The sequence below is a fragment of the Mastigoproctus giganteus genome, chromosome 8 (assembly GCF_048544385.1).
Source record: "Mastigoproctus giganteus isolate SK-2022 chromosome 8, ASM4854438v1, whole genome shotgun sequence".
NCBI classification, from domain to species: domain Eukaryota; kingdom Metazoa; phylum Arthropoda; class Arachnida; order Uropygi; family Thelyphonidae; genus Mastigoproctus; species Mastigoproctus giganteus.
The window spans coordinates 25,554,894-25,577,670 of NC_143582.1; the positions used below are offsets into that span (position 1 = coordinate 25,554,894).

Below are 22,777 nucleotides of genomic sequence, written 5' to 3' on the forward strand. Positions count from 1 at the left end.
ATATAAACTAGTCTGCAATCAAGTCACAAAGAAGGTTAGGCAAGCCAAGGCAGATTACGAGAAGTCTCTGGCAAAGAATGCCAAGAAAAGCAGGAAAGACTTCATTACTTCTATCAACAGTAGAAGGAAGAGGTTGAATCATATTGGTCCACTTGACATTGATGGTTTAACTGTTGATGATCTTGGGGCAGGTTGCTGACAAACTGAATAGGTATTTTGCATCTACATTCATGCATGAGGAGTTATTTAGGGAAAATGGATGCCAGAAGTTTATCAAACTCTAACAGGCAGCTAAATGATTTTGTAATAACTGAGAAGAAAGTGTCAAAATTAAACATAAAAAAGTGGATGGGATCTATCCAATTATATTAAGGGAGGCAGCAAATGAGGTAAGCAAACCCTTAGCCATAAGTATGAGAGCATCTTTAGATTCAAGCAAAGTTCCTGTGGACTGGACATGTGCAAATATATCCCCATTTACAAAGGGTGACATAACTAATTACAGACCTGTTAGCTATGGTATCACAGGTTAAAGAAGTAATACAGGATCATCTAGGCTGCAATTATACTTCAACCACAGCATAGGTTTGTTAAGGGGATATCTTGTCTGATCAATTTGATTGGATACTGTGTTCAGTAACAGAAAGAACTGGATGCAGAAAATAATTTTTATATCATATACTTGGATTTCGGAAAGCTTTTGATACTGCTGCACATAAAAGCCTGCTATACAAATTGGAGCAGTTGTGGCATTAAGGGCAAGTTGCTGCTATGGATAAAGGAATGGTTGAGTGGAGAAAACAGAGTGGTAATTAATGGACACTGCTCTTTATGGACTCATGTTATTAGTGGAGTCCCCTTATGGTTCAGTGCTGGGCCTATTGTTGTTCTTTCTATATTTATCAAAGATACTGATGAAGGCATTTCAAGCTTAAAGTCCAAGTTTGCAGATAATACAAAGGTTGGCAGGGTGATTAATGACAGTAATGACAATGCGCTACTGCAATGGGATCTAGAAAAGTTTGGCAGATGAGCTGAGAAATGGCAATTGAAGTTTAACATTGATAAATGCAAAGTACTGAATATGGGTAGCAGTAAGCCCAAAGTAATGTACCAAGTTCCAGGGCTGTGGAGCCAGAGGTTTCTATGGAGCTAGAGCCAGTAAAAAAAAACTGGCTCCTTGGCTCCAACTAACTTGGTCAGTGATAATCATGAGGTTGGCACATATGTTATATGCTTTGATGCTTCATGGTGTAGTTTCATTTCCCTGTTCTTTTTGTTTACTATTTTTTTTTTTTTTTTTTTTTAAATGTCTAAACCAGTGACTGCTTTTCGAATAATGCACATTTTATTTTTTCAGAAAGTCAAATGTGTGAATGCCCTCTACAATGAACAAAGGATCTAGAACAAAGTCTAATGTATTTGAATACTTTACGGTCACTGAAGATGATAAATATATTTACACATGCCAAGTGAATGACACTGATGGCGAGATTTTGACTTGTGGAGCAAAAATTAGTAAAACTTTGACCAATAAAACCAGCGTTTCAACATATGCTCAACATACAAGCGAGTACCTCCATCAACTAGTGAAAGGCATTCTGCAAGAGTCTTAAATAAGAAAAGAGCATGTATTGTGCATTGTAACTGATAATTCCTCCAACACGTCAAGTACCACTGGGAAGTTAAATAAAGACCAAGAGAGACAGGTGATTTAATAATAGATGATAAAAGTGAAAGAGATGCGTCAAATGGTGAGACTCCAGAATTAGAACCTGATGATGACATAGTAGCAGAACTGGATTTAAGTGACATCATGGATGAAATTTCAAGCCTCTTGAGAGTCCAGCACATGTGTTATGGTGTTCATACTTTACAGCTGGCAATTCGTGATGGCTTAGGAAATAAACATGCAACTGCTCTTGTAAGTAAGGTGAGACAAGTTGTACTAGCTGCTAGAAAGCCAAAAATAGAAGCAATAATTAAACGCCGTGCTGGAAAAGTAGCAATTTTGGATCAAGCTACTAGGTGGGGTAGCACATACATGATGATGGACTGCTTACTGGAACTGAAACGCGTGGCATGGACGGGTACTGGGAAGCAGCCTTCCTGGTAGCTAAATGGCCAGAAACAAGTAAACAACAGACACTATGCAAACACAGCACTACACTAATTTCTGACCATCGTAAAGAGTTTTGTATATCATAACAGAGAACCATGGCTGAGATGAACTAATGTTTAAGGGCCGCCTTACATAAGACACAACACATGTCCACATATCCTTATTGACATGGCCAACCCTGAACTAACACTAACAGAAGTACTGTGGGACCAGGTGCAGTAACTTAAAAACTTGCTTTACCAACCACATACTACTACAAAGAAAATTCAAGGTGAAGACATGACTCCTGGTCAGTTCCTAAAGGAATGGAAGCCTCTGATCTACTGCCTCTCCAAGATACATGATGGTCCCATAGCTGAAGGTGTCATGACCTCCATGGAAGTTAAGGAAAAATCTTTATTGGGAAATGATGTAATATTAGCTAGCATTTATGTTTTTTTTTTTTTTTATTTCGTATGATGTGATCAATACACGAAGGAACCAGTTTTTTCTTGCTTCCTTTGTGTATCGTGGCCGGGATATTCAACCAACCGGTTGGTCACCATCGTAATATCCAGCCTGAGGCGGGAATCGAACCCGCGACTTTTGGGTTGCCAGGCAGGCACTTTACCTACCCGGCTAGCCTGGTCGGCAGCATTTATGTTAATATCAAGTAACAGATGGACAGCAGAGCAAAGGAAGCTTTATGTGATATAGAACTCAGAATAAGAAACCCTCAAGAATGCCCAGCCCCAGGAGATGAAATATAAAGCAATCCATCATCATCTAATACTAATTCTGAAGACGAGTTTGACTTTGAAAAGATTATTGATAAACAGCATAGCTCGAAAGGTTGTTGACTGGAATTAGAAAAAGGCGTACCACATTTTATTCCTATTAGTACAATGACTAAATTCAAGTTAGAAGTATGTGTCCCTCACTGAAGTTGGAAAAAATCGATCGTCAATCAAAGATGTCAGTAACAGATGCAATATTAAAGTACCCTAAAATCATACGAGATGTTGCACAACTGGTGTTTGCATTGCCCCCTACTCAAGCCAGTGTAGAGCATTTATTTTCAGCTGTAAAAATCATTAAATCAGATTTGAAAGCATCAATGAAAGAGGACTTGCTTGAGGAAATCTTGTTCTTAAGAACAAACTGCTATACATAATTAAAAATTTGAAAATTCAGTTTTTAAGGGAATTAAAGTTAATTTGCATGTTTTTGTATGGCAATTATAAGTCAATTTTTTTCCTATAATGCAATAAGTTGTTTTCAATTCATAATTCATTCATTTTTGTTCCTTTTGTTCATTAAATTAAGGGTCAAATTAACTGTGTATTTTTAGCCTATAACGTAAACATCATTCCAACAGTGTTTTCATTTGTCAGTTGGGTATGATCATCGCTCACTTCAACAGTTCAAAACTAAATCAAGATTTTGATAAATTAAAGAAGCCAAAGATGGAGCAGCAAAATTTTCTTCTGGCTTCACAGCCCTGGCTACCAACTGTGTGGTTTTTCAATCTGGGTAGCGAAAAAAAAAAAAAAAAAAAGACCTGGGGGGGGGGGGAGAATTGTGCAGTCAGATATGAAGTTCTCTAAGAAGTGTAGACACAGGCTGCCAGGTCAGCTCATGGGCTTTTGTCAATGATATACAGGAATTTTGCTAGCAGGAATAAGGAGGTGATTATCCCATTGTATAAAGCAATGTTCGGGCTATGTCTTGAGTACAGCACACAGGTCTGGAGGGAGGCCTCCTTTCAGGAAGGATGTAGAGCTGCTGGAACAGTTACATAGATGAGCAACAGGCATAAATTCAAATTGAGGAGAGGATGGTTGCAAAATAGATATGCAGAAGTCTGCCTTCAGCCAATGGGTGGTTGATTGCCCGAACATTGCATCACAGCCTAAAAAAATGTGCAACTTGTGAAATGTTTGCCGAACTATCTGGAACGGAACATGATATTGCCATGGGGGATGTCTTTGTGTGTGCACGATGTAAGGAGTGTAAGGAAATCAGGCGACAACTTAGCGTTGTTATGGGCCTATATGAGAGTTTGAAGGACAGGGTGGATGCCCTCGAAAGATCTAAATTGAGGGGCCCATCAGGCTCTCAGCCGCCCACATCAACGCCAGAGCTTGCACTTGGTCATCACGCAACACAGCGGCAACCCCCAAGGCAGATTGCGCTGGTCCCAAAGGAACTAGTAGTTGTTGGTGACTCTATTGTCAGGGAAACGGGAAATATATTGTGTAAAAAGGATAGGTGGAACAGGACCAGGGTATGTCTGCCAGGGGCAAAGGTTGATGACGTTGTAGAGCAGATATCATCTTTTAAGGGCACAAAAGGTGATATAGTTGTACACGTTGGCACTAATGATATTAAGAGTAGGAGACCGGCAGAATTACTTAACAAGTACAGGTCACTGTTGAAAAAAAGCCGTGAAGTAGGGTTGAATTTGAAAGTGTCTGCAATTCTGCCCAGACACGATAGGAGGGAGTATATGATGAGAGCCTTGTCGATCAATTCGGCCCTGGAAAGATTGTGCAAGGCTCAAGGGGTAGAATTTTTTTCAGCCTGGACTGTACTTGTTAACAGGAGAGATTGCTTCTACAGGGACGGGATACACTTAAATAGAAAGGGTGCAAGAATATTTGCTGATGCTATTGAGGCAGTGTTAGGTGGGTCGGAAAACTGATAGCTTGGGGGGATACAAGGACTAATAGTTTAACAGTAGCCATAGGCAGAGGTGAAGGTGATTCTTGCACAACTTCTATTAGAATAAGTAGCGACCTGGAGCGAGGGGTGTTGGGGGTTTCAGGGACGGATGTCAGTCATCGTGAAACAGGTGGGTATATGGGATGTGTTAGAGTGGCTGGGAATAGGAATAGGTGCATGTATACTTGCATGTATACCAATGCTAGAAGTATAGTAAATAAATTTGATGAATTTGAAGTGTTGGTCAAGACATCAAAGGCGGATATTGTTGGGATATCAGAGACGTGGTGTCACCCAGATATAAGGAATGCCGAACTGGAATTTGGGGAGTACAATGTGTACAGAAAGGATAGACAGGATAGGAAGGGAGGAGGTGTTATGCTGTTAATAAAGAAAAACATAAAATCAAAAGAAGTGCATCCAGTTGATATAGATGAACAGTGCACTGTTGAGTCAGTTTGGTGTGACATAAGCACTGCGAAAGCAAAAATTAGAGTAGGAGTGTGTTATAGGCCTAATGACTCGAATGAGTACAATGAACAATTGTACAGAGAAATAGAGTGGGCTAGTAAATCGGAATGTCTTATAATGGGGGATTTTAACTTCCCAGATATTGACTGGAACTTGTGGGTTGGGCACTCACACACTAGTCAGACTTTTGTGGATTTATTGGATGATTGTTTTCTGCAGCAGCATGTTCGAGAGGCAACCAGAGAAAGTAATACTCTTGATCTGGTTATCAGCAGTGATCATTCATGTATTAGGAATTTGCAGATAAAAGAACCACTAGGTGGCAGGGATCACAGTGTACAGACGTGGGATTTACTTAAAGATTTAATTACCATCAGGGGTAAAGGAAAGGGTTTTTGCTTCCGTAAAGGCGAGTACAGTGGTCTCCGACAGTTTTTAAATTCTGTACAGTGGGATCAACTGACGATGTTACCAACAGTAAATTCTAAGTGGGAAGCATTCAAGGAATTAATCGTGGAAGCTACTAAAAGTTTCGTACCTATTAAGAAATATTGTTCAAGGTTTAGGCCTAAATGGTTGTCAAATGAACTAATGAGACTCGTAACAGAGAAGAAAAATGCATGGGATGCATATAAATTATCAAACGACTCAGAAGCCTATGGCAGATATAAGTTAATCTGTAATCAGGTCACAAAGGAGGTTCGGCAGGCGAAGGCAGATTACGAGAAATCCTTGGCAAAAGATGCTAAGAAAAACAGCAAGGATTTCTTTACTTATATAAACTCTAAAAGGAAGGGGATGAATCTGATTGGTCCACTTGACATCGATGGTTCGACTGTTGATGATCCTGCTCAGATAGCAAACAAACTGAATGAGTATTTTGCATCTACATTCACACGTGAGGAATTATTAAGGTTTGAAAATGGCAGAAGGTTATCAAATTGTAGCAGGGTGCTTAATGATCTTGTAATAACTGAGAGCAAAGTGGAAGAGAAATTGTTGAAGTTAAACGTAAGAAAAGCACCTGGGGTGGATGGGATCTATCCAGTTATATTAAAGGAGGCGGCAAAGCAACTAAGCAAACCCTTAGCCATAATTATGAGAGCATCCTTGGACTCAGGGGAGGTTCCCACGGACTGGAGATGTGCAAATGTATCCCCAATTCACAAAGGGGGATCGAAGGGTGACACGAGTAATTACAGACCAGTTAGTTTAACTTCTGTTCCGGGTAAAATAATGGAGTCGCTGGTTAAAGATGCATTGCAGGATCATCTAGACAAGACTGCAGCAATAATTCAGACACAGCATGGGTTTGTTAAGGGAAAGTCTTGTCTGACAAATTTGATAGGATATTATGATGTGGTTACAAAGGAACTGGATGCAAAAAACAATTTTGATATCATATATTTGGATTTCAGGAAAGCTTTTGACACTGTTGCGCATGGAAGACTATTGTACAAATTGGAGCAGAATGGTATTAAGGGTAAGTTGCTACAATGGATAAAAGGATGGTTAAGTGCAAGAAGACAGAGGGTGGTAATCAATGGGTGCTGCTCTTCTTGGACTAATGTTATTAGTGGAGTCCCACAGGGTTCGGTGTTAGGTCCACTGTTGTTTTGTATATTTATCAATGATATTGATGAATTTATATCAGGCTTAATGTCGAAGTTTGCAGATGATACAAAGGTTGGCAGGGTTGTTAATGACAGTAATGGCAGTCTGCTACTGCAACAGGATCTAGATAATTTGGGCAGATGGGCTAAGAAGTGGCAACTGAAGTTTAACCTTGACAAATGCAAAGTACTGCATATGGGTAGAAATAACCCCAGAGAAACGTACCAACTGTGTGGTACTACACTTAAGGTGGTAGAAAATGAAAAAGACCTGGGAGTAATTGTGCAGTCAGATATGAAGTTCTCTGAGCAATGCAGACAGGCTGCCAGGGCAGGTCATGGGGTTTTGTCAATGATATATAGGAATTTTGCTAGCAGGGAAAAGGAGGTGATTATCCCTCTGTATAAGGCAATGGTCAGGCCACGCCTTGAGATTTACTTGAGCGGGTACAGAGAAGGGCAACAAGATTGGTGAGGGGAATGAAGGGATCCTCTTACCAAGAGAGGCTTAAGTTCTGCAAATTGCAGTGGCTGGAGACTAGGCACCTGCGCGGTGATCTGATTGAGGTCTATAAGGCCTTGAATGGATTGAGCACGCTGAATTCTGATGGGATCCTTCCACTTGTTCAGATTACGAACCTAAGGGGGCATAAATTCAAATTAAGAAAAGACAGATGTAGAATAGATGTGCGGAAATTTGCCTTTAGCCAGCGGGTGGTTAATTGCTGGAACGGGCTTCCATCTGTCGTTGTGGAAGTTGATAGGTTGAATAAATTTAAGGAGGAACTGGACAGGCATTTGGAGGGAATGGTGTGATTTTTTTTTTTTTTTTTTTTGGCTGATGCTGCATAAGCTCATACATTTGCTTTCTTGCATCACATGCCACTACTACTACTACTACTACTACTACTACAAGCTTCCATCTGTTGTGGAAGTGGATTGTTTGAATAAATTCAAGGAAGAACTAGACAAACTACTGGAGAGGATGGGTAGGTGAAATGGGAATTTTTTTTCTGGTTGATGTATAAGGTTGATGTATAAGCTTGCTTTCTTGCATCATTTGCCACTATTAATACTAATACTAACTGCAGATAATAGTATTGTTCTTTAAGTTGGACATAACACCAAGCTCGAGCACCTAGTTTTTGGTGTTCAGGTTTTGAGAGAGGAGAAAGTTCCCCATGACTGTGTACCTACTGCAAGTAATGCATCTCAAATCTGTCAGTCCACATTGTGCCTTTCACACAATACATTTGGTAGTGTTTTTTTATTATCAAATTACTTGATCTTGAATTTCTCACCATATACTTCAACTCTCTCACTTTGAATAAGGTTGCAAAGAAAAAAAAACAGTCTACAGTCTACTTCTCTCTTCATGCTAGTTAAAATAATTAACTATTTACAACACAGTTTTTCAAGTATAGTATAGCATCGAAAATCCAAACGTCAATAATTCAAAATGTGAATAATCCGAACGGGCCAGCATTTATTTATTTTTTATGCTGGTGCCATAAAATAATTACAGTAAGCACCAGTTATTGTGATCCCGTTTGCGAATTGAATTTTTATTCTATTAAATAGCAATTCTAATAAGTGAAAATTGGAGGAATCTGTGGAAAATCCACAGGATACAAAAATGAAGATATAAAGCACAAACTTACACTTTTATTACCATACCAATTAACAAAAATTAAATGATATGTGAAAATCGGAAAAATATTATTAACAGGTTAGCAAAATAAAGAAGCGCTACTTAAAGAAGCACTGCAGGATCATTTAGACAAGACTTCAGTTATAGCTCAGACACAGCATGGTTTTGTTAAGGGCAAGTCTTGCCTGACCAATTTGATTGGATACTATGATGCAGTCACAAAGGAACTGGATGCAGGGAATAACTTTGATATTATATACTTGGATCTTAGAAAGGCTTTTGATACTGTTGCACATGGAAGACTGCTGCACAAATTGGAGCAGTGTGACATTGGAGGCAAATTGCTGCTGTGGATAAAGGGGTGGCTGAGGGGGAGGAGACAGAGAGTGGTAATCAATGGACACTGCTCTTCGTGGACTAATGTTATTAGTGGAGTCCCTCAGGGCTCAGTGTTGGGTCCATTATTGTTTTCTGTATTCATAAATGATATTGATGATGGTATATCAAGCTTAATGTCGAAGTTTGCAGACGATACAAAGGTAGGCAGGGTTGTCAAGGACACTACTGACACTATGCTGCTGCAACAGGATCTGGAAAGGTCGAGCAGATGGGCTGAGAGGTGGCAAATGAAGTTTAACATTGACAAATGTAAAGTACTACACATGGGAAACAGCAACCCCAGAGCAACGTATCAACTCTGTGGTACTACACTGACAGTGGTAGAGAATGAAAGGGACCTGGGGGTGGTTGTGCAGGCAGATATGAAGTTCTCTGAGCAGTGCAGATGGGCTGCAAGAGTAGCTCATGGTGTATTGTCAATGATATAGAGGAATTTTTCTAGCAGGGATAAGGAGGTGATTATTCCCTTGTATAAGGCAATGGTCAGGCCACACCTAGAGTACTGTATACAGGTCTGGAGGCCTCATTTCAAGAAGGATGTAGAGCTGCTGGAACGAGTACAGAGAAGGGCAACAAGATTAGTGAATGGAACAAAGGGGTGCTCTTACGAAGAAAGGCTTAAGTTTTGCAAATTACAGTGTCTGGAGACTAGGCACCAGCGAGGTGATCTGATAGAGGTGTATAAAGCCTTGAATGGTTTGAGCATGCTCAATGCTGATGGGATTCTTCCTCTTGCTCAGAATAATCACCTGAGAGGGCATAAATTCAAATTGAGGAAAGACAGAAGTAGGATAGATGTGCGGAAATTTGCCTTTAGCGAGCGGGCGGTTGGTTGGTGGAACAGACTTCCATCCCTTGTCGTGGAAGTTGATAGCCTAAATAAATTTAAGGCTCAGCTGGACAGGTATTTTGAACGAACAGAGGGGTGAAGTGGAAGTGGTTTTTTTTTTCTTTTTTTTGGCTGATGCTGCATAAGCTTGCTTTCTTGCATCAAATGCCTCTACTAATGCTAATGCTAATGCTAATACTATAGGTTCTAATACCTCTCATGTTTGGGGTTTATGTAAAAAAAAAAAAAAAAAAAAAAAGTGGAATCAGTCATGCAAGACATCTTTGTGGCTTGCACGAATGCAGATCAAGAAACACATGTTCGCCAGAAACTATAAAATGTCAGTTATTGACATTGGTGGATAACCCTATGAACTCCCACTGGTCATTGGAAAACCGTATATCGTCACCACCAAAAGTGGACATTACTGATGGGCTCAATAACGGAGCTCTTAGTAAATTATCCAAGATCAAATACAACAAAGAGCAACAGATACAGCGACTGTGGCTCAAATTTACCACCTCGGCTAAGATCAGAAAGTCAGCCTGCAAGGCAAACCCTGAGTATATTGTTGAACAACTGCACAATCTGTGCCAAAAGAAATCATTTTCCTCTCACACCAGCTTGTGCATTGACGATAAATAAAGGCGCCTCTGTAGCCAGGTGGGAAGGAGCAGCAGTGCATAGCACACGCTTCTTGATTAGACCAGGATTTGAGCCCATCACCACCAAATACGGAGGATGCGGAAAGGTCAGGGAATGACCACCGCATATCCCGGAGCAATATGGCCTTAGTTGCTAATGCTCCTAAAAACCAAATAACAAACAAACAAACGATAAATAAGTCACAGGGCGGCAGATTCGATACAGCAGTTTACAAGTACGAAAAGGGGCACGAACAGCAGCTAGTTTGTCATTCTGTCACGCATAACTGACATCAACGGACTTTACATCGTCTCGCCGACTGGCGACAAGAGATTCTATCATGACCTGAGAAATGCTACATCCACCATCGATCTACAAAATGAGTTTGCCAGCCTTGAGACTAATCGGCTACAAACAATATAGGACAGCTTGCTTGAATTCATCCACGATAGGAAAGAACTTTCAGTTCTCTCACTCAACTGCCAAAGTCTACGGGCACACCACGCTGAAACTGTTACACAGTAATGCCAAATCTTGCTACTATCTGAGACTTGGATTGAAAATAATGAGTGTCAGCATCCCAAACTTTGATTGCATGGTTCAATTCAAGCGAGAAACCAAACTGACAACTGGAGTTGCAATATATCACAACAAGATGGACAAGGTATACATCATTACGCCATACTTAGATGTCATCTATCACAAATGACTGGTCCGACAGTCAGTGTTCAGCCCGTTGGCGATATATCTACAGCAGAGTGCTTTTTACCCAACAGCCAAGTGATACAATGGTTGTCTATATTTCTTCTAACAGTGATATACAGGATATAATTGACTTCATTCATTTCACTTTGCTCCCATACTCAATTCAATGTGCATCGCTGTTAAAGAAAGATTTACATAAAATACCCGCGATCATGAGCGGCGATTTTCAATGTGAACTTCGAACTGGTAGAAAATAAACCATTAATTCCTTTCCTGCAAGAAACGTTCGATCCCACAATGAACACTAATCCCTCAATCTCAACTACAAGATCGGGTACAGCATCAAACCTCTTAGAAAAGCATCAATCAATGCTGTTTCTAAGAGGTTTTTAGATACATTGCAGTTGCAAGTATACGTCTCTTACTTCAATTATCATAAATCCATTGTATCATCTTCCAGCTGAAATTATGGAAATTTGTGAATGATGAATAAAATATTTACAATACAAAAGCTCTCATTTCGTAACCAAGATATACAAATCAAAATACCTAAAAGAAATGCGAAGATTAGTAACCTTAATGGAAATGATGTAATTTCTGTTAAGGTTACTAAATGATGTCAATTGGTATAATTTCTATTAGTAACCTTATTTTTATGATTCCCCATTAGTACTATGATCTGCTGCGTGATCTCTCCTGACTTCATTTTTTTTTGTTATGAAATGGAAATGAGGTCATTTCCATATAGCAAAATCGTGACAAATTGATTTTACTACCTTTTGAAATTTAGTAGGTGCCGCCAAAGATGTTTACACATCAAAAATTGTGTGCTGTTCATATTCAGGGCATGGTGGTTCCTGTTTGTGTGTAAGATTGAGCAAAACAAAGCAAAAGGATGAGTGAATGTTGTGAAGTTTCTTTGCATTATTATTGTATGGGCCCTGAATATATATTGGGAGGGAAAAAAAATTTTTGTGTGCTTGTAGGTATAATAGGTGTGTGGCTGGCATATATATCTTGTTTCGTTGATAGGTGCCCCCAAAACATGGCTGAAGCTGGGAGATGCAACCTACCTGTACATGCCCCCCCCACTGCCTGCACTAATGCCATGCTGATCCATCTTCTTAGGCAGTATGGCATGGGATGCTGACAATGGTTGCACAGACCAGTATGGGATTTTCACACACCCTCCCAACTCACCACACAGGGCACCTTGGACCTTTGACTTTAACTGCCCCATGCCCCAAACACTCTCAGGACACTGCTCATCTCCCTCGCCACCTCCTGCCAAACTTTCACCTGGTGGGCTCTACCACCATAAATACTTTATGCTGTTCTTAACAGTCTTCCCCTGTAGAGGGTGGGTTGCCTCTCTCCCCCAATCCTTTGAATTCCTCTAGAAGTCTTCCTGCCATCCATCACCTTAGACTTCGCCTGTCCTCCAAACTTGAACTCTGCACTCCTTCCCAATAAAAATTTCAATTTTTTTTTTTTCCCCCACAAAGTATAATATTGGATCCTCCCTAGTAAGCTAAGGCAATGCCATGGTTTGTTCCTGCCAGAACACCTAATTTTTATTCTTTTTTTTTTTATGTAAACCCCAAACACGAGAGGTATTGGAACCTATAGTACTTAGTACCGTGCTTGGGTTGGAGGTTGAAAAGACGAAAGAAGATATTTGTTGACATTGGACTTGAACTTCTGTAGACTGTAATTTTCAGGAAATACGTATGAAGGAAGGTTGTTCCAGAAAACGGCAGTTGAATGAATAAACGAGGAAGATGAAAAGTTGATTCTGTGAATTTGAAGTTGGACAGTAAATGGATGTTGGCAGCACGTGTTCGGACTATTTTCAAAGAGAGAGTGGGAATTATAGAAGCCAATTAAGAAGAACAGTGCCCATGGAAGTATCTGTAAAAGAGGCATGCAGCAGAAACAGTACATCTATGAGACAGTGAGTGGAGAGACTCTGTTAGAGATGAATCATTAATTAAACTAACTGCCCTCTTCTGAATGGAATCAAGAAGCCTGAGAGAGGTTTTGGGGGCACCACCCCAGATGTGGGAACAATATTCCATGACAGGGCGGACTTGTGATTTATACAGAGTGAGCAGCTGTTTGGAAGAAAAGTAATGCCGAGAGCGAAAAAGAAAACCAAGTTTTTTAGATGCAGAGGAAGCAATATTTGTAATGTGCTTGTGCCAAGAGAGATTAGAAGTCAGGGTGATACCCAAAAGAGATATATCATTTTGCCTAGAAATCGGAGTGTCACTAAAGATAAGCATAGGAGCAGAAGAATCCTTTTTGCGAGATATAAGACAAGACTGAGTTTTAGAAGGGTTGAAATCAACTAAGTTGTCTTTGCCCCACTGGAGAATTACCTGAAGATCAGCATTTAAGGAATTGAAAATTGGTAGCAGATTTTCAAGAAGTTGAAGCTGATTGAGCAGGGCAAGGTTTCTCAAAATGGAAAGTGGAATGCAATGTGCTATCATCGGCAAAACTATGGATAGAATTTCCAGTCAATGGAAGAAGGTCATTAATATACAAGAGGAAAAGAGTGGGGGAAAGAACTGAACCTTGGGGAACACCGGCATTAGTGGAGAAGTTAGAAGACAGAGAGCCATCTACCATCACCCTCAGTGAGTGATCAGAGAGAAAACTGGATAACCAATTACTAAAAACAGTTGGCAAACCATAAGATGGAAGCTTGTTTAGAAGACCTTTATGCCAAACACGATCGAAAGCCTTTGAGACATCAAGAGCAACTACTTGTGTTTCACCGAACCTTTCACTTGAATTAGTCCATAAATGAGTAACATAAGCCATAATATCACCAGTGGATCGACACTGACGGAATCCATACTGGCGATCGTTGATCAGACGGAAGGTTTCTAGGCAGTTTAAGAGTTGGCGGTTAATTGATTTCTCCATTACTTTAGAAAGAGTAGAAGTAATTGCAATGGGACAATAATTGGATGGGACGGATTTGTCACCCTTTTTAGGAACTGGCTGGATATGAGCAAATTTCCAAGCAGAAGGAAAAACACCTTTGGAATAAGAAAGTGAAAAAAGGCGGCAAAGAATAGGAGTAAGTTCAGGAGGCACAGGTTTTGAGAACAAGTGGAGAAATACCATCGGGACCTGGAGCTTTCTTAGCATCAAGATTTGTCAAAATCCTTCTGACATCCTTTTGACAGAAGACCACAGGAGGCATTGAATGGAGCGTGCTGGGAATGGTGGGAGGTGTTTTACCAAGATCATTAATACATTTTGGAAGAAAAATGGGATGGTAGCAGGTCAGCTTTATCTTTGGCTGAAGTGACAACAGAACCATCTGGTTTTGACAGAGGTGGGAGCAAAGATGGGCAAAAGTTGCAGCCGGTAGCTTTGGCAAGAGACCAGCTCGGCTACCATTAGGGCAAGAAGCAAGTTTTTTACTCTTAGCCTGTTCAAAATCTAGTTTGGACTGATTAATAACTGCTTTACAATTGTTCAGAGCTTTGGTGTAGCAGAAAATGAAACTGAAGAATTACAAACAAGCCAATTACGATATGCAACGTTCTTCTCTTGAACAGCTTTAGCACATTTATTGGAAAACCAAGTTTTAGATAAAGGACAAGATTTTAAAGTGGAGCATGGGATAAAGGATTCCATTCCTGCAAGAATAATTTCACTGACACGATCTGAGCAAACGTTGACATCAGAAGTTTTGAAACAGTAATCCGACCAAGGAAAAGAAGAAAAGAAATCTCGCAGGTCATCCCATTTTGCATTTGTGTAATGCCAAACAACACGAAGTTGGGAATAGCCATGAGATAAAGGCTCCATTGGAGAAGAGACAATCACCAAGTTGTGATCTAAAGTGCCTAAAGGCCCTCTCACTTCGACCGTGTACTTAGAAGGGTTGTTTGTGAGAAAAAGATCAAGTGTGTTGGCTGTATGATTAGGATTGTCCGGTATTCTTGTAGGTAAATGAACAATCTGTGCAAGGTCATTAGTAATTGCAAAAGCCTCAGCATCTCGACCAGCTGGGTCGGTGTGACTAGAAAACGGAAGACAGCCGGAGTTGTGAACATTAAAATCACCAAGGAAAATTACCTCACTGTGAGGAAAGTTGGACTGGAGAAAGTCAAGTTACAAAGGGAGGAAGTCAAAGAGCTCCAAGTAATTAGTGGAGTTGGGAGAACGGTAGAGACAACAGATGAATTTGACACAATGAGGTAGAGAGATTTTAAGCCAGAGAAGATCAAAGAGAGGAGATTCCAAATTGCCAAGTTTCTGACACGGAATATCAGAACGGACACATGCACAAGTACCACCTTTGAGGCGAAAGGAATCATACAGCAAATAATTTGGGCATCTGAGATAAGCAGTAGTTGAATCAATGGATAACTGAGATTCTGTCAGAAAAAGTACATGGGGTTTGGCAGACTGCAAGTGGAAATGGACATCGTTGAGATTAGAATTGAGACAACGTATATTTGTGAAACGAATTAGGAAGTGCTTGGGAGGTTTAGATCTTTTCACAGATAAGCTTGCTCTATTGGTTTGACAATTCATGGTGTATTCAATAGTAAGAAAAAAGTGGGTGGGTTTCATTACTTCATACAGCATGTATGAAGTAATGAAATTTTTGGATATGGCATACACATGGTAAGAACATACCCAGATCCTTGACATAACGTGGCCTCAACAATGCTCCCCGCATACACACTACTCGTATTCCCTCCAGTCATTATCTGGCAGAGTAGAGGTAGCACTAGCTGATCCGGAAGCCTCCTAGAGAGTTTCCAATAGGTTCGGTCCAGTGTACTAACTAGCAGCTGGCCTGCGAACACCGTTTTAGAGCTGTACCCTCGAAATGTAAGGAATATTGGATCTCGCCACGATGTTCATCATAACCTCAAAAGTCATCAATCATACTACATGATGGAAGAGGTAGGGAAGGGTTGACCGGAACTTAGCTCTAGAGACTAAACATGGGTTCCACCACTTCAAGCCTCCAATAAGCAAAGTGGTGGTATTGCAATGGTTGATGAGAGCCATCTAGTACTGCCTGGTAACATAGAGGGGGCAGCATTCCTCCAAGTCTTCCTGCCATCCATCACCTTAGACTTCGCCTATCCTCCAAACTTGAACTCTGCACTTCTTCCCAATAAAAATTTCCATTCCCCCCCCCCCCTATTTCAGGTAATTTCTATTACCTGGCTTGGCTCCCCGCACATGGTACAATAATTAGGCATCAGTGGTGCTCCGTGGGTCCCTAGATTAAGAGGCCAGACAAACAACATAACCCTATATTACACACTACATGCACCACATTCACAATATCTGGCCTTTACAGGGTACTATATTCAACACAAGAGAATTGTGTTGAATATAGTGTTTATGGTGAAGCACCAGTGCTGCTTCATCCGAAAAACTATATACACTCCCTATTCTCCTATTCTGCCCTTGTGACGTCTTCCTGTATTCCCCAAAATGGAAGTCCAATTAAAATGATGAAGATCTGAAGACATCACAGAGATCCTAGCTGAATCACAGAAAGTAAGTGTTGGACAGCACCGTGAAACAGGAGTTTCAGAGATGCTTCAAACAGTGGGAAAAGTGCTGGGATTGAAGTATAAACTCTGGAACTTTGAAGGGGACAATACTAAGATATAACTAATGTAAGTCTTATGTTAATTTTATTAACATGAGCAGGGTAATAGACTAATTTTAATGCCCCACTCTGGAAACATTTGGCTTGAACCTTGTATATGTAAACTAGGAATGAAATTTTGGATATTAAAATAGGCTATTTTAAAGCAAAATTTATAAAAATTGATTACGGAGTACAATTAATATCACAGCTATAATATATCCCAATTGTACACAAAGGTGGCAATTGATCATCTTGGGGTTAAATTGCACCTTGTATTGTGATTATAATTACATCAACTATTGGGCAATAAAGCAATAATATACATACGATATATATGCAAAAAATATATATAAGAAACACTTTCCATTTAGGTTTGGTCATCTGATATTGTTAAATGAAGGAGTTTAACCTCTTCAGCTGTAATTTAAATCTACGTGATTTTAACTGATGTATAAAAAACTAATAGGCCTACCACTGATTTCTGTGTGGTTTTATCTGCCAATTCCTTAAATTCTGATAGCCTACATTTGGAATAATTTATATCCCACTGTAGTGGTAGTTAATCTTTAAAAATGCTTTTATAAAAATCATGGCTAAAAAACCAGTGAAAAAAAAGGCACCAGAGAAGTGATTTCTGAAAGCATTCGTAATTTGTGTAAAACTGCTTAATGCATACAACATACTGTATATAATGTTGTTTTAATAAAAAAACAAATAAATAAGTAAATAAAAACATAATACATACCTGATTTGAAGACTTTTTGAGGAAGACTGAACTCTGTGAATGGCAAATCATTGGTTCAGTAGTGCTAATGCTGGTATTTGGGTTTGCTCCATATTGCACAAGTGCTAAAGAAAGATCATAAACATAATCTAAATCACTTGGCATGCGGGCATTTTGTACCATATCCATTAGTGCTAGAAGTATATGCTGGGTCCTCTGAGAAAAACGCACATTAGGATCAAGTCCATGCTGAAGAAGTATGACTAGAAGTTGGCGAATGAAAGCAAAGGCATTGTTCTTTTCTTCCTCACGATTCAGTGTAATATATTCACTGGCAGTAAAGACTAAAACATGAAGTGGGGTTAGATTACTTCGAGAATAGCAATTGGGATTAGCACCATACTTGCACAGCAGTCGCACAGAATTTAAATAGAAGACTTTTTTTGTGTGGGTAAGACAGTGGAGAGGATCTTTATTAATTAATGGTACCAAACAAACCATTAATGGTACTGAGCCATCACGACCAACACAATTAGGATTACCACCATTTTGTAAAAGCATGTCTAACAATTCATAACGAAACTCCCAGTCACGGACATGGCGAAGAACACAAGCTAGAGCACTATTACCTTGGTGATTAATACTAGGACTTGCTCCATTTTGAATAAGGTATCTTACCATATGTAACATATCCCATTTATTCCATGGTTGAGGTTCATGATCATATCCATATCTTGATTCCTCCAAAGCATACCGAACAATAAGTGCATGTAAGGGTGTATTTCTCAGGCTGTCAGGTTCATTGATTAAATCCCTACATCCATGGTCTAACAACATTTTGATAGTGGAAAGAGTTTCATCAGCTGACTTTTTCCCCAACAGTAAAACTATATGTAATACCGTCATCTGCTGAGTAGCAGTTCTAACTGTAACATCAGCACCACACTGAATTAAAAATTCAAGGAATTTCAAATCCTGAAGGGCTGCCTGATGAATGGGATAATATTCATCATAACACTGATTGATTTCATCTGCTCGCTCTGAAACTAAATATTTTACACAATTCCAAGCACCTCTTTCACAAGCTAAATGAAGCAGTGGACGTTTTTGCTGCCAAGGCAACCAATTATCTTCTCCTTGGGCAAGAAGCAGCTCAAGGATTTCAGCCTGGTCTCCATCAATAGCATAATACTCTGCTGATTGTAATCTGTCAGAAGATCTATCAGCAACGCCAGTTCCGTGGGTTAAGGCATTTCGCAACTCACAGTTCTGATTATGAAGCCCAGGAAAACACATACGTGCTTCTAGATCAACTCTTGCTCCATTTTTCAACAGCAGTTCTACTATTTCTTCTGTTCCATGTAGAGCTGCAATGTGTAGGGGCAAACTACAAGCACCTCTGTTAACATCACAACCTCTGTTCAAAATCCATCGTACTAGTTCTACACAATTAAAACCCACAGCTCTCTGTAAAAGATTATATCCATCAGGAGCAGTCACTGAAAGAATATTTTCACCCTGCAAAAGCATAAGAAATATATAAAGTGAAAATATAAAATAACAATTTGAAAGGGTGACAGAAAATAAAATAAAATTATTAAGTATAATTTATTAATTTGCATTAATTTTTCATAGCTGGCTGCATAAACCTTTGTATGACTTAGAAGTAATCACACTTTTATTAGTTTGCTTTTTTTAAATGCAAAATTCTCTCTTTCTCCCTTTTTTTTACTATTGTTCAACTGGAAGAGTATTGCTGAATGACCTTGCAATAACAAAGCAGTTAAATTAATTCTCACATTTTAATCATTCAATTCAATTATAGTCAATTTTCATAAGTAATGCTTCACTTGTGTTTTCCCACTGAAAATCTGTGTAAGAAAATTGTTCAGGATTTAAAGTGTAAGACACATTCTAAAACTGAGCTTACTGAATCAATTGTTAAAGTTTGGTATCATATCATATCCATTAATGATGTCAAGAGGCTGATTCATAGCATGCAAAATCAATGCCAGATAGTCATCAAAGACAAAGGCTGGTCTTTGTTTTTAAATAATGGTACTATGTAATATTGAAGTAATCATTAACTGTGTTAAAATGTACTAAGTGTATAAATGTAAAATGTAAAATTAAGTGTAAAATGTATTCAGTGTTGTTTATTTTTTTATATGTGATAATCCTTTTAATTTTTAAGAATTAATTAAATATCATTACATTCAATAATATCCCTGTGATTTTTTTTTTTTTTTTTTGTGTGTGTGTATCAGCTGAAAAGTACTGAATATTGTGGGCTTAATTTAAGTCCCTCTGGACTTAAACTTATAATTTCATGAGATTTTTATCTCCCTTGATTGCAATTTTGATTTTAAAAACTTTGATATAAATAAATCTGAACTTTGTACCTGTCAGAACATGATATACATTTACACACTCAATTTCTGTGCAATAATGATTTAATTTATAATATCTTAATCTGTTCAGACTGTTTTACACTTTCCAAGGTTGTTTCAGAAAAACAGTTTAAATAAATCATCTGTTAAAAGTGCAAATCGTTTTTAAATCTACCAATACATGCTAGCATATCTCTTTTAATTGTTTCTAACTAAAACTTATACAGTGATGGAAACATGAAAACAGCTCCAAAAACCAAAGGAGGAGATTGCACCTGTTGGCCATTGTTGTCAGATTTGGGTTTAAAAACAAGTTAATGTATGCAGTGCGTTACCTTTAAGGCATGTTTGAATTTTTTACTAAATTAATTGAATTATTTCTTTCCTTTCTCTGTGATTAACAAATGTGAAAGTAAATAAAGTTAACTCCTTATCAATTAATTACTAAGATTATAACTTTATAGAAAACTTAATAAAATGCTATAGTTATGTTCTTTAAACTTAACTGTTATGTTTAATTACAACTGCATAATATATTAATCTATACTTTTTTTGCCTGCTTGCCTCTCCCTCCCTCTCTCTCTCTCTCTCTCTCTCTCTCTCTCTCTCTCTCTCTCTCTCTCTCTCTCTCTCTCTCTCTCTACACACACACACACACACACAATACAATTTTATTTTTACATACAAGTTTAATTGTATGGGAAAAAAAATAATAATAATGATTACCAGGTTTTGATTTATCCGATTTTAATTAAATTTGGAATGGCTTGTCAAATATTTCAAAAGGACCCAAATATAAAATTGCATGAAAATCCATCTACCGGGAGTGGAGCTATTACATGCAGACGGCCAGATGTGATGAAGAGAATGGGCACTTAGCATGCATATATATATACGAGGGGGTTTTGATAAGTTTCCGGCCTCGGAAAGAAAACATGGCGCCAGTGGCAAATGAATGTCATTTTATTCAACATAGTCCCCTTCCAGATTGATACACTTGGTGCAACATTCCTGCAGCAATTCTATTCCATGGTAATAGAAGTCTTTGTCTGCAAACCACCCCTCTACTGCTGATATAACATGTGTCCCTAAACGTAGTACCTTTGAGGTGCATTTTGGGGTTGGGGAATAGATAATAGTCCGAAGGGGCAAGGTCTGGTGATTAAGGGGATGTTATGATTTCATACTGCAAGTCATGAATTTTCTCCATTGCAATTCTGGCCTTGTGGCAGGGAGCATTGTTTTGGATGAAAAGGATGCATTTTGACAACTTTCCCCACCTCTTTTCCTTCAAAGTGGCATGCAATTTGTCCAACATGACCACATGATGTTCAGCATTGAAGGTGGTGCCTTTTTCCAGGTATTTGCTGAGTATTATCCCCTCACAATCCCAAAATATCACACCCATCACTTTCCCTGCAAATTTCTGTCTGCAAAATTATTTAGGTCGTGGTGATCCATCATGGCACCACTGCATGGATTGATTTTTGGTCTCAGGATCATACACGTACAATGGTGTTTCATCAACTGTCGCTATTCGTTGAATAACATTGCTTGCACTACTTGAAACACGGTCCAAAAGTGCCTTCGCATAGTCCTTTCTTTTCCTCCTGTCGTCAGCCATCAAGAGTTTGGGAACCCACTTGGCAGACAGTTTTCTCATATACAATTCTTCATGCACGATGTAATGCACCCGCTTCAAACTGATGCCTAGGGTGTCTACTACACGTTGCAGACTTGTCCTCCTGTCTGCAAGGATCAGGTCGTGGACACTATCGACAATTTCCGCAGTCACTACGCTCCTGGGTCTTCCTGGTCTTTCCTCATCTTTTGTGCTTGTTCTCCCCCTCCTGAAATCCGCCACCCACAATTTCACTGTGCTGTATGAATGGCACTCCTTGGCCATTGTTTGTTTCAATTCGTCATAAATTTCTTTGGCTCCCATTTTCTTGGAGAAGAGGTACTTGATGACGGCTCTCTTCTCAACTTTGGAAAAACTCACACTTTGCATTGCCATGGTCACTTCAGACCTGTAAAAAAAAATTACTACCATCAGGAAATGAATGAAATTTTGTACGTTATAAGAAATTGGATAACAACATATTAAAAGGATTTTCACCTATTCAAATTTTTTCCTTGTCAGGCCAGAAACTTATCAAAACCCCCTCATATATATATATACAGTCACACCTCGATTAACAAATAGGATGCGTTCCACGAATTTACTTCGTTTTCAGAGGTAAAAATACTATGGCCAGAATAGGGATACATTCCTATGTAAAGAAAATGAAAAGCTTTTTTTCGAACAAAGAAAAGTTTTATTAAATAAACAGTCAACTTACATACAAAGTGAAATCACATTTTAAAATATGAGTCTAAAGTTGATTGTTTATGCTCTTTTTCTCTTTCATTTAACAATTGCCTATATGGAGTTATTGCATTTAACACTGATTGCTTAACAATAACACTTCTTCCTAAATCAGAATCATTTTCACTAAAAAAATTTAAAATGTTTTCAATGTCATTTAAGCACCTTTTTAAATCTTTGGTTGTGAACACTTTTTCGGCAAGAACTTCTTTAACTTCGTCTTCGTTGCTAACAAGGTTTTCTAAATCTTCCACTGAAAAACCATCATCTTCTGCATTCAATAAATTTCTAACATCCTCTTCATCGACATTTCGAAACCTATTGATTGAGCCATCTGGATAACTTCGTCTCTAATTAAGAAATTAGAGACGAAGTTATCCAGATGGCTCAATCAATAGGTTTCGAAATGTCGGATGTTATTTTCTTCTTCTAGTACAACTTCTGGCCATATTTTGTGCCGAACTCCATTTAAGCATTTCTTAGTGACTTCTTTCCAAGAACTATCAATGT

At 38.9% G+C, this 22,777-nt stretch overlaps 1 protein-coding gene across 1 annotated transcript in view; it reads right to left on the minus strand.

Annotated features, from left to right (window-relative positions):
* The window catches only part of LOC150081382 (uncharacterized), a 33,505-nt gene that overhangs the window by 5,341 nt on the left and 5,387 nt on the right, over positions 1–22,777 (minus strand). The window contains exon 2 of the mRNA XM_090379236.1: positions 17,531–19,027. Coding sequence (XP_090235362.1) covers positions 17,531–19,027 — 1,497 coding nt within the window. The remainder of the gene's footprint in view (positions 1–17,530; positions 19,028–22,777) is intronic.